The sequence below is a fragment of the Micromys minutus genome, assembly GCF_963924665.1.
Source record: "Micromys minutus genome assembly, chromosome: 31".
Taxonomy (NCBI): Eukaryota; Metazoa; Chordata; class Mammalia; order Rodentia; family Muridae; genus Micromys; species Micromys minutus.
In genome coordinates this window covers 26,698,106-26,710,909 of record NC_137966.1, presented here as the reverse complement: position 1 = coordinate 26,710,909, position 12,804 = coordinate 26,698,106, and the positions used below count along the sequence as shown (strand labels likewise).

At 45.6% G+C, this 12,804-nt stretch overlaps 1 protein-coding gene across 4 annotated transcripts in view; it reads left to right on the top strand.

Moving 5' to 3' along the window:
• The window catches only part of MYH11 (myosin heavy chain 11), a 92,753-nt gene that overhangs the window by 45,311 nt on the left and 34,638 nt on the right, over nt 1-12,804 (top strand). For all 4 annotated transcript variants that reach the window (XM_080942397.1, XM_080942396.1, XM_080942399.1 and 1 more), the window contains 6 exons: nt 3,420-3,563; nt 6,990-7,085; nt 8,925-9,043; nt 9,700-9,852; nt 10,606-10,779; nt 12,210-12,383. In XM_080942397.1, coding sequence (XP_080798523.1) covers nt 3,420-3,563; nt 6,990-7,085; nt 8,925-9,043; nt 9,700-9,852; nt 10,606-10,779; nt 12,210-12,383 — 860 coding nt within the window. The remainder of the gene's footprint in view (nt 1-3,419; nt 3,564-6,989; nt 7,086-8,924; nt 9,044-9,699; nt 9,853-10,605; nt 10,780-12,209; nt 12,384-12,804) is intronic.

The following is a 12,804-nucleotide window of genomic DNA, read 5'->3' as shown; positions in this document are numbered from 1 at the left end:
GTCCCAGGTTTCAGCACCAATGTTAGGGAAAAGATGAAGAGAGAGAGAGAGAAAGAGAGAGAGAGAGAGAGAGAGAGAGAGAGAGAGAGAGGCAGGTGGGGGGTATTTGCTCATGGAGGTGTGTCGAGGCATGGGGGGGTGCCTTTGGGGGACCCATATTGGGAATCCCTTCCCCCTGAGGGACCAGCCACACAACAGTATAGTACAGAATAGAGTTTATTAGGGCATAGAGAGGGGAGTTAAGGGGTAGTAGGAGCAGAGAGAGAGAGAAGAAAGGAGAGGAATAGAGAAGCAGAGGCCAGTCATGAGCACAGGGAGAGAAAGGGGGGAAGAGACTGGGAAGAGGAGGGGCAAGTGGGGGAGCAAGGGAGAGAGACCAAGAAAACAGGAGGCCAGGAGAGAGGAGGGGCAAGCACCCCCTTTTATAGTGTCAGGTCACTGGGGCGGAGCATACCTGGCTGTTGCCAGGTAACTGTAGAGTGGGGTTTACAGAATCCCCACAAGGGTTAGTTAGAAAACTAATGGCAACAGCACAAACTTGGATTTCATTAGTTTTTTTTTTTTTTTTTTTTTTTTTTTTGCCCCACAGTTAAGCATTTTGGTTAAGAAGATTAACAGAACTGGTGTGAAGCACACCTGTCATCTTAGCACTGGGAAGAGGAAGCAGGAAAACAAGGTCAAGGGCTACATAATGGGACCTGGAAAAGGAAGGGAGAGGAAAAAAAGGGGAAGAGAAAGAAGGAAAGGAAGATTGAAAGAAAGGAGAGGAAGCTACGAAAGGGCTGTGATCAGCCATTTTGCACAGCCAGGCCACTAGGGCCTGTAGCTCCTCAGTTTATTGTTCTTGAAGCTCCACCTTCTGGAACACCTGGTAGAGAGGCTACAGGGTGCTGGGGATAAGTGAGTTAGCAATTCACAGTGGGAGGCCCTGGGATAGCTTGCAGAAGCTGTTTACCCTTCTTCCTTTTTGGAGTGCCAGCTGCATTTTGCTCCATGCTCTGTAGCACTGGGCCAGGGGCCAAGGCAGTCTAGGGCCAATTGCATTTCTTTGTTTTGTTTTGCTTTGAATTGGTATCTCACTGAATAGCCCAGGTTAGTCTAACACCCATAGCAATCTCCCTGCCTCTGTCTCGGAAGTACTGAGATCACAGGCATGCACTACTGCCCAGCATTAATAGTATTCTTGATGACAGAGGGGGGAAAAGGAAAATTGAAATACCGTGAATCTCTCCAAACCACGGATAAGGTGGTGTTGGCAAAGGCCCAAGTCCATGTGACTAGTCCCATGTTTCTCTGAACCCAGAAGCTTGAGTTACCTTGGTCTTGGGTTTATCAAGTGGCTTCCAGATGACCTGACCCATAAAAGACCTTGGCTTAAAAAGAAAAGCATCTCCCTGATGTCCAAAGTATCACCAATTGGCTTGGAGGGGAGCAAATGAGTTGGAAGGGTAACAAGGAGGTAAGACAAAAAATTTAAATGGGCAGGATAAAAAATGAACAGCAGCAAAGGAAGTGGAGCAGCTGAGCTTTGAAACTTTGTAACTGTGCGGCAGAGCTGAGTGTAATTTTGTGGGATTAGAGAGGCAGCACTGGATAAAGAAGCACTGGTTGCATAAACATGAAGATCTAAATTTCAGATCTGTTGAACCCACATAAAGGAACTCATCTCGGCGTTCCTATAACCCATCACCCACAGGGTAGAGGCAGGATACCCCCAGACTAGTTAATCTAGCTGAATTTCTGAACTCTGGGCTCAGTGACATAAGGAGTGTGTCAGGAGGAGGAGGTGGTGATTGAAAAAGGCTTAATATAAATTTCACCCCCCCCCACACACACACACCAGAGAACACACAGGTGCTCTATATAAATGCAAAGAGAGAGAAAGAGGGTGACTTTTTTCAGAATAATCTTTCTTTTTTCCCTTGAGACACTATTACCAAACTTCTTTCCCACAGTACATCTACCCCTCTCCTGACCTCCCAGCTATAAACAGAGGTAAGATTATACCCAGGTTCACTCTGGGGAAGCGATTGAGTTTGAGTGCTCTTCCCCTCAACAGACCACCCCTAGAAAGCCTTCACCAGCAAGGATAAGAGCCCCTTTCTCCTAGGCTTTCCTGGCCTATGTGGGATAGCCCTCCCCAAGGCCACATTAAGGTAAGAGTTGCATACAATGGAGAGCAGCTAGAAACTGTGGTGAGAGTTTCATGACTCTCTCCACCCTTCCATGAGAGACTATAAACAGTCAACAAGACTAAAATGATCCTTTTGCAAGAAGAAACAGCTAAACTCCACAAGATTGAGGTTGCTTGGCTCAGAATACACTCACTCCCAACAGTCTCCTTCCAGACTGGCCCTAAACTTGAGATTTTCTGCCTTTAGAACACTGTACCTATAGGCTTTACAGGCATGTGCCAGCAAGCTAGACACAAGCAAGTTTTATTAGACATTATAATATGCACAAGAGATTAGCATGCAGGTTTACTAAAGAGCCAGATAGTAAACATCCTAAACTTTGAGACCATCTGCTTTTGTTAAAGCTGCTTACAGTGGGAGAGCCCACAAGAAGATTGAGGCAACCCTGTTTTAACACAACTTTATTTACAAAGGCAACCGGTGGGCCAGATTTGTTAGCCTCTGACACAGGCTTGTAAGATAAAAGGTGAAGACTAAGTGTTTATGTACCAGAGTAGGAATTCAGTATATCAGACGTAAATTTGATGTCCTGATATATCTTGTTATACACAAGCCAGTACATAATATACGATTGAGAATATGTAAATCTATTATCGTCTCAGTCCACTCTCTATTGCTTTAGATACTAACTTATTTCTAAAGTAAATTTTAAAAATGTGTGTGCATGTGTGATTTTGGGTTTAGAGATAACACGCAGGTTCACAGGGCATGGCGGTGAATGTCTATGATTCTAGCACACAGAAAGTAATCAGTACCAGCATGGGTTACATAGTAAGAATCTGTTTCGAAACTACAAAAAGCTATGTTTGTATGTGTATACATGTGTGCTTGTGTACATGTGTGTGTGTGTGTGTGTGCATGCATATATGTGTATGTATATATGTGTATACATAAGTTTAAAAAGATGATCTAACTCTTTAACTTTGTTTTTGGAGTCAAAGGCTTTGGGAAGTTCAGACCAGACACATTCCTTACTAAGCTGAAGCAACCCCATGTTAAGGGCTATGGTTGAGTAGTACAGACTAGGCTGGATTTTAGCTGCCTGTGTATAGTACACAGCAAACACCATTATATGAGACCAGCACTGGCTGGTGAGAACTACACACAGTAACATATGGGGAAAGTTTAACTGTCCAGACCTTCAGGAAGGGAGAGAGGTGGCGATGGCCCAGATGTTGCTAGGACCTGTCTCCATGTTTAACTCACTTTCCTAATTTCTTGTAGGTGACTTGCTTTTGGAGAGCTTCAACAGCTACACATTTTTATCCAATGGCTTTGTGCCCATCCCAGCTGCACAAGATGATGAGATGTTCCAGGAGACACTGGAGGCCATGTCCATCATGGGCTTCAATGATGAGGAACAGCTAGGTGAGTTTCATACCTTGTATCTAAACCGGATTGTAATGCTGGGGGATTCCTTACTGGCCCCCATCTTGTCAGGATGCATGGTTACTCTCTGGGTTCTTCTGAAAGGAGGCAGAGAGGGAGAGAAGAAAAACGAAGAGAGAGAAAAGGGAATCCTTCCACATGTGACTTATTAGACAAGTGGCTGAAGAAAAGGTCTTTTGGTTGCAACTGACCCAAATTGGCTTAAGCAAAAAAGTGATTCACTCTGTGTTAGTTACTTCTGGTACCCTGATGATACACCGGACAGAGGGAAGATTTATCTTGGCTCATGGTCTCTAGGGCATCATTCCATCATGGAGGGAAGGCATGGTGGAACTGTTCAGACCATGGCAGTGAGAATGTATAGCAGAGCTCTTAAATCACAGCAGGCAGGATACATAGAGGGAAGGAACTGCCCTTACCTTTCCACAGGCCAGGCCCCACCCAGAGACTTTCAAAATAACACCATTAGCTGGGGACCAAGATCTGGGAAGATAAGCCTATGGAGGATAGGCCAAAAGCAAACCAATCAATCCAATACTGGAAAACTCAGACATGTGGGTTGCAGGTTCTATGTTCTAAGGACTCACAATTTCCTTAAAAGCTGGTTTCTGGTCCTCCATTGTTCAATACCACAGTCCCTATTAGGTGGTAGTTTTCTTGACAGCATGCAGTTGTATCACAACTCTTACAGTCTTTAGGCTTTGTGGCCAAAGTGTAGAGGGGCTCTCTATTATAGCCCCAAATAGTGGCATCTCACGAGCTTGGGTTGGTGGCTCTAGGTGGGTATGTGCATTTTATGGCTACCTACGATGTTAGGACCACAGGACAGATAGATGCTAAGAGCAGGCTCTTAGGACTGAATATGGACACATCAGTCCTGAATAAGGTGACACGGGGTCTGCAAGGCTCTTTCTGGGAACTCAGTTGTGCTGATGAATTGATATTTAGTGAGCATCATTTCATGACTGGCTCTGAAGCACATTCAGCCCCTGCTGACTTCAGTACTGTGGCTCCATAAACACTTTTCCTCTGGCTCAGATGAGCTCCAGCATTCAGAATTAACCAGGGCACGACTGTGGTAAACTGGCCTCTCTTCCTATACCTTCTGGGGTCTCAGAAATATCCAGTTGCTACAATGAGGATCATAGGACGGGCTGGTCCCTATAGGATACAGTTCAGAAAAAGAAGGTTCTAGGCCAGCATGGACAGATGTATGGCCTCTGTGGCTCTTGGCCAAGGACCTCCATCAGCAGCCAGGGTCATGGACTCCTGTCTAATGCATCTTCTTGGAGACAAGTGTCAATTTGACTCCTAATCAAGTTTTATGAAAACACAAAGCAATATTAAATACTTCAGTGGGTCCTGGCCATGTACTTCTCTCCCCTTAAGATACCAAGATGTTCAATGTATTTTATTCAAACAGTAAATGAAAGAAAAAAAACAGGAATAAAGTGAAATGATGACTAATAAAAGTTACTGTTATCTGCCCCTGTAAATGGGGACAGATGGGACCATTTAAATTGTGTTTTGGAACAATGATGGCATCTGTATTAGTACTCACAGGAGATTAAAAGGGAAAGTCGTAGAGAACAAAGCAAGACTTTAACTTTTTGAGACAGTGTCTCATGTAGCTGAGGATAGACCAGAACTTCCTGTGTTGATCTTGAACACCTGATCTCCCTACCTCTCCCTCCTGAGTGCTGGGATAACCGGTACATACCATCACATCTGCTTTATGTGGGGCAGGGAATCAAGCCAGGGCTTCCTGCAGACTAGACAAGCTCTCCACCAATGGCATCCCATGAGGAAACTGAGGCAGAGAACCAAAAAGGCTTGACCAAGAATAAACAGCAAACTGCTGCTGGGGCTCACTTGGGACCCTACTTTTGCTCGTAGGAATAAAGGTTTGGGTTCTTAAAGTTCTTGAATAATTTGTGTCAGGAACTGGGTGGAAAGCAAGGCTAAATGGCCAGGCACAGTGGCACATGGAGCACTTGGGAGGGTTGTGAGCTTGAAGTCAGCCTGGGCTCTATAATAAACTCAAGCAAACAGGGGTATAGAGACATGTCTAGACAAAAAGAAACAAGCAAACAATGCTTGGAGGCACACACCTTTAATCCCAGGACCACATGGGAAGAGCCAGAAAACTCTCTGAGTTCCAGGTCAGCCCGGGCTACACAGAGAAAAACCGTCTCATCAAATAATAACAACAACAAAAGCAACGCAAACAGACGAGAGCAGAATAAAGCGAGGTGGAGGTGCGCATCTTAGAGTCTAGCGCTTGGAAGGCAAAGGCAGCAGGTCTCGGAGCATTAGGCTAGTGCTGTCTGCAAGGAAAGTTCCAAGATCAATAGGGATATACAGAAAAGGCCTGTTTCTGAAAAAAAGAAAAAGAAAATATTAAGGAAGACTTAAATCAATGATGGAACAGTTAGGACACAAATAGAGCAAGGGTTACCACGCTTCTATGGTGGTACATGCCTGTAAACAGCACCCAGAGGGTGATGCAGGAGGATTGATCTTAAGGTTAGCCTGAGCTAATCAGTGAGATCTGTCTGAAAGTGGGGAAATGTACCACAATCAATGTCCACAAGACAAACCTAAGCCAACATTTCTAGAGGTGGGCACTGCTGCCATCTACTGGTGAGTGTGAGGTGCTGCTAAACATCTTGTGGAAGTACAGAGATGCTTTCTGCCAAGGATTTCTGCTGGACTCGGCAAGGTTGAGCTGGAGTTAGATGGTTCATTCTTGCTCGGCAGGCACTTTGGCAATACCTAGCTTAGACTTGTACTTTCGAGGACCTCAAGGGCAGTGCTTCTTAGTTTACTCAGTTCCTTTTGTGGGTGTTAGTATAAAAGAGAACTCCCTTAGCAGTACCCTGTCTATGACAGCGTCACAGTTAAGAGGAGTAGGGTTAGGGGTAGGTTGGCAGTTAGCAACTGGATCTTCCTCCTCTTCACTATGTCTGGGCCTTTGGCATGAGGTCATCTGCTGTGAAGACATTAAAACCTATAGTTTGGCCTGGGAACCAAAGAAACATGACAACTTCTTGGTGACTGATTCCACAGTCTAATTAGGTCTATTAGCACTGATCAATGACACACCCTCCTTTCCCCCAGGCGTTCTTTACCCACCCATCCCCACTCATCCACCATTTACTCTATCCATTCATCATGTGATACAAGGGCTTTTAGCAACTTCCTGGCAACACTCAGCTCCAACATCCAAGCATCTTCTCCTGCAAGCCAGGGAGTCAGACAATCTTGTCCAGACACAAGAATGCAGAACTTGGTCTACAGAGGAATGACACTGGTTGATTCTGGGTGTCCAGTGATGATTAGATTGACGCTTTCAAAATACTTTGGGCTGTTACTGACTAATCCACCCTTCTCTCTCTACTTCAGCCATCTTGAAGGTAGTGTCCTCTGTCCTTCAGCTTGGAAACATTGTCTTCAAGAAGGAACGAAACACAGACCAGGCATCCATGCCTGATAACACAGGTACTTGTCACTTTTCCCAGTGATGATAGCTTTTGGAATAGGGAGCCAGGTCACATTCAGGCACAGGTGATACAGATGTCCCCCTATCTATGGCTACAGTGGCATTAGCTAAAAGTATAACACAAGGAGAGAGTTCCACAGAGAAAAGCCACCTTTGTGTGACTTTTATTATAACACACCATTATAATTATGCCATTTGTTGTTACTGTAATTGTTACTTTATTAGTAGTAGTTCTTTTGGAGACAGGGCCTCAGCGGATAGCCCAGGCTGGCCTGGAACTCCCAGTTCTCTAACCTCAGCCTCCAAGTTCTAGGATGGCAGGTATGGTTCACAATGCTGGCTTACCTGACCTACTCCTGCTTACTGTTGGTAACTCCTCATGGTACCTACTGTTTAAGTTAGACTTTATCAGAGGTCTCTATACAGGAAAGCATCAGCATGCACAGGGCTGGCACCATCTCAGTTCCAGATATCCACTCAGGTCCTGGGAATATGTCCCATTGCTATGGGGCTCTCTGCCTCTTCCTTCAGGTATGCCATGGCTGCAGACCCTACAGCTCAGGGTTCCCAGCCCAGTGGGCCCTCGTGGCTCACCTCTTCTGAACGCTCCAATGCTTTGTGTATTGAATAAGCGTTTCCTAAATAGTTGTACTCTGCCAGGCCTTAAGACACAGAAGAAAGAAAGCCAGCTCAGCGTATGGTACAGTCTTGCTGAGGAGCCGGGCCTCAAGCTCCTTGCAGACCAAGGGCTCAGATAAAGCGCAGTCAGTCCAACCAAACCCAGGTTTCAGACAAGCCATGGCACTTCCCACCACAAGAATGTTCCCGTGGGCAGGACAGGCAGCTCAGAGGTTATGAGCACTTGTTGCTCTTCTAGAGGACCCAAGCGTGATTCTTAGCACCCCAATCAGGGATCTCACAGCTGCACATAACTCCAGCTCTCATATATCCACCATTCTTTCAGCACCCATGAGTAAGTGTGCCTACACACATATGCATAAATAAAACTAAGACCTTTAAAAAGAGATTCTGCTATAAAATGTTATTTCTCTGAAATTTTCATTTAACTCGGAACCCTGGTTCCCATCCTCTAGATTTCCCACCGCTGATTCTGGACACTTTTCTTGAAAATACTTGAAATTTTCTGTTTCTGAGAGGTTCACCTGGTTCCCACTACTCTTAATGGTAGCTAAATATCAGGTTTCTAGTTTGGGGGCCCCCAGAGACCACCCTATTGAACATGTGCTGTGTAGTAACCCGCCACCCCAAATGTGGTGCAAGAATAGGACCCAATTTGCCACGAGAACCCAGAGACATTACTAGCTTATGAAGCAATGAGGAACCCTGAACTTTAGTACAATCTGCACCCTCATATCCCCATGGGACAAACAAATCTTTGTGTGTAGGAAGCAGCTGGGGTATGGTTCCGTGTGTTTTTGAAAATAAGTTTTTAAATACAGATATATATATATATATATATACAGTAATATAACAAGCCACATGTTTATGACCAGAATAGACATATATGAATCAATACATTTTAGTTTCCCATTTTTCTTTTGTTTGCAGTTTCTGTTTCTTTACCTGTTGTTCTTTGAGGCAGTGTCTCACATAGCTCATGCAGGGCTCAGACTCACTGTGTGGGCAGAGTTGACCTTGCCCTTGTGATGTTCCCGCCTCCATCTCCCAAGGGCAGGTATGACAGGTGTGCACCGCCACATGGGTGCATGAACACTTCTTTTCTTTAGCGAGATTGGACAGTAGAGATGACATCATCTAGTCCCAGAGGCACCTGTTCTCTTCGATGGCATGGCTAAAATGTTTCTTTTCTCATGCAGCTGCTCAGAAAGTTTGCCACCTTGTGGGGATTAATGTGACAGATTTTACCAGAGCCATCCTGACCCCACGCATTAAAGTTGGACGGGATGTGGTGCAGAAAGCTCAGACCAAAGAACAGGTAATGCTGCTGTGGCTGTTTATGCTGCAAACCTTCTATCCACTTATTATCCAACCTATATACACAACGTGCCCTACTCATTTATCCATCTACCATCCATCCATCTGCCCACATGTCCATCTATCCACCCACCTAGCTACCTACTCACCCATCCACCATCCACCCAATCATGTCCATCCAAATAGTAATCTGACTACCAACCACCCATCCACCCACCCATAAATCCATACATCGACTCAACCGTCTGTCCATTCATCTGCCCACCCACCCATTCATCTATTGACCCACTAACCACTCCTCTGCCAACCCATTCATCTATCCGCCATCCATCTACCATTCCTCTACCCACCCACCTGTACCTCTGCTCATCCATCTATCCAATACTAAAATATCTGCAGTTCTATGCCAACATTTAGGACACTGCTAACAAAAAGCAGAGTCCTTCACATATCACTGACCTTGGAGATCTGGCCTGTAGAAATGACTGTATATTTTCAAGCAGGGCTAATAGCCTCTAATTGATCCTTGAATGGAACAGGCTCCACAGGGTTCTCATGGCTGGCATTCTATTATCTGTCTAGTCATTCCCTAAGTCTGACCACTCTTCCTGCACTGTCCTGTTAGCAATACTCATGTTCCCTTCATTGTCCCTGCAGGCTGACTTTGCCATCGAAGCCTTAGCCAAGGCCACCTATGAGCGTCTTTTCCGATGGATTCTCAGCCGCGTGAACAAAGCCTTGGATAAGACCCATCGGCAGGGGGCCTCTTTCCTGGGCATTCTGGATATTGCTGGATTTGAAATCTTTGAGGTATATTTGTGGTCTTGGTCATCTGGTATAGGACTTTGAGATGTTGCCATTTTGTAGAAAGGCACACAGATAGACACTATACGTAGGAAGTTTTTGGTTTAGGTGACACTTGTATATGTCAGAAGCATAAATCCACTGTTTGGGTTGTAAGGTCAGCAAAGCTGGATGCAGTATGGGATCTACCTGTTCTGTTTCCCACCACACTGGCTTGTCTCCAACACCCCTCCCCTCAGGGTGCTGAGAGAGAGCCAAGGCTCCACACCGCTACTTAGCAATCTTAGAAAAAAAGAGCATCCAATTTTAAGAGCTTCAATCCAAATCTTGAAGTAGAAGTCACATTGGTTCCTGCCCACTTGAGCTAAGCCAATGGGCTACCTCCAAGCTGGGCGCTGAGCTCAGGTTCTTTACTACCATGAGTTGGAGGGAAATTCTCAGAGCAAGAGTCTGAAAAATGTGTCAAAGAGGTCCTCTGTGGGATCTCCCTAAGTTAACCTGTCTATGAAATGGTGAGGAGAACATGCCTTATATGGTTACTCCATCTATATGTAGACCATGTGAAGGTGGAAAAGGTCAGTACCAATGTGGTATGGGAATGGGTCACTTTTGTCAGCCATACTGGACTTTATACAGTCTTAGTTGAGTCTTGCACCTCTCTGGATGCTGTGGTCCAGGTCATCAGGCTTCTTGCAGTTGAGCTCTCTGCCTTTGAGCTCACCCAGCTCAGCTGCCCTTTCTCTCCATGCATATATGCAGGTAAACTCCTTCGAGCAGCTGTGCATCAACTACACCAATGAGAAGTTGCAGCAACTGTTCAATCACACCATGTTCATCCTGGAGCAGGAAGAGTACCAACGAGAGGGCATCGAGTGGAACTTCATCGACTTTGGCCTGGACCTGCAGCCTTGTATTGAGCTGATTGAGCGGCCGGTGAGGGGCTGGCGCTGTACATGCATGGCCCACTTGTACACACGTAGTTCGAGAATGCTTTCCATGTGGACAGTGTCTCTGGGAGAGTCTTGGAAGGCTGTAAATGGAGTCCTTGGGAACTAGGCCATGCTTTCTGTTAACCCATGTTTACAACCAACATTTTTAGCTTATATTAATTGTTTTGGGATAGAGTCTATTGTAGCCCAGGCTTGCATCAAACCTACTATGTAGTTGAGGATCATTTTGAGAGTCTTCCTGCCTCCAACTCCCAAGTGCGGGGATTGCAGGTATATACCGCCTCACCTGGTTGACATATGACTATGACAATTCTCCTGCCTTGGCCTTCCTGTGCTAGGATTAGGGATGTAATTACCCCAATTTTTCTCTTCCTCTCCTCCATTCATCTATTTCCAAAGAGTCTGTGCTTTGTCCACTGGTATATCGCAGACTTCTAGAGCCATAGTAGGCTAATAGTCACCATGTGCTGGACCTCTTCTTCTAGGGTTGGGGCTATAACCATGAACAAGATGGGCATGGACCCTTACCCCCTGGAGGGCCAGTAGTGAAACCAACTGATACTCCCAGCAAGGCACTATGGAAGACAATCAAGAAATTGTTCTATGTGGTGGAGTCCTCAAAGTGGAGATAGTTCCCCCAGGGAGAGTGATACATACCGACACCTTAATTTAAATCCTCTCAAACACAGAAAATCTCTGCTGAAAGGAATCCTGGGTAAATTTATAAAGAAGCAAAGCAAAGGATTCATTTGAAATCCTTCTGTAATCTTAGCTGGGTATGATGGCTCACACCTGTAATCCCAGCATTCCGGAAGCTGAGACAAGAGGATTGCTGCAGATTTGAGATTCCTGTTAACTGAATAGTGAGTTCTGGCAGCCTGGGATATAGTGTCTCAAAGTATATATGAGAGCTGAAAATACAAAATAAACCCAATAAATCAGGCTCAGTGGTAGAGGGCTTGCCTAGCTGGCTCTAAGCCCTGAGTTCAATTTTCACTCAAGGTGGGAGAGAAGAATTTAGTCTTGTGTATTTCCCAGTGTAGGTATCAGCAAGCATTGTGTGCTGCTAATTTTTGCTTTCAGTCTCGAAAGCTGTCTATGACAGGAGAGTAATGGTTAATAGATTTGACATGAAAGAAGAGGGTATGGATTTACCTTAGATATAAGCAAAATGCAATAGCAGTGCCAGGAGGGCTCCTGTGTGTGACCACGCATGTCGCTCAGCCTGACTTTGAACTGGTTGTAGCTGAACTAGCATTGAACTGGTGCTCCTTGCCTCTGACGCACACATGTCAAAGCTTCAGTCCTGTGCTACCACACTTGACAATATGTGTGGAATCTGTATGGCTGGCCCTTCCTGGTGAGCCTGTGCTCCTCCTGCCTGGTGGTGACCCTGCCTTCTTATGTCCCCAGAACAACCCTCCCGGTGTGCTGGCCCTGCTGGATGAAGAATGCTGGTTCCCCAAAGCTACAGACAAGTCTTTTGTGGAGAAGCTGTGCTCAGAGCAGGGCAATCACCCCAAATTTCAGAAGCCCAAGCAGCTAAAGGACAAAACAGAATTCTCTATCATCCACTATGCTGGAAAGGTATCAGTCAAGGGTCTTGAGGGATGCTCTGTCTCAAAGATACGTGGGAAAGTGTCCACAGCAAGGATGCTTTGGCAAGGCGGTTCTCTGTTAGAGGCTCTGTATGACTTGTCTAAGTGACTGCCAGGAGTGGACATAACCATCTCGGATATATGCCAGCTGTGCTGACCAGACTGTTCTTCCCTGAGAACACTCCAAATGCTTCTTGCTTCATGGCAAACCTAACACAGGCAAGGGCCCTGGAGTGAGGGGCCCTGATGAGTCTTCGATAGATTCACAGGAATCCCTGGCATTACCACTGTACTCCATCTGTGGGACTGTGCTAGCTGACACCATCGTTGTCATCATCATCTTGGATATTAGTATGTCCTGAATAGCATAAACATGCCACAGCTCACCTCTCCTGGCACCGCACAAACAT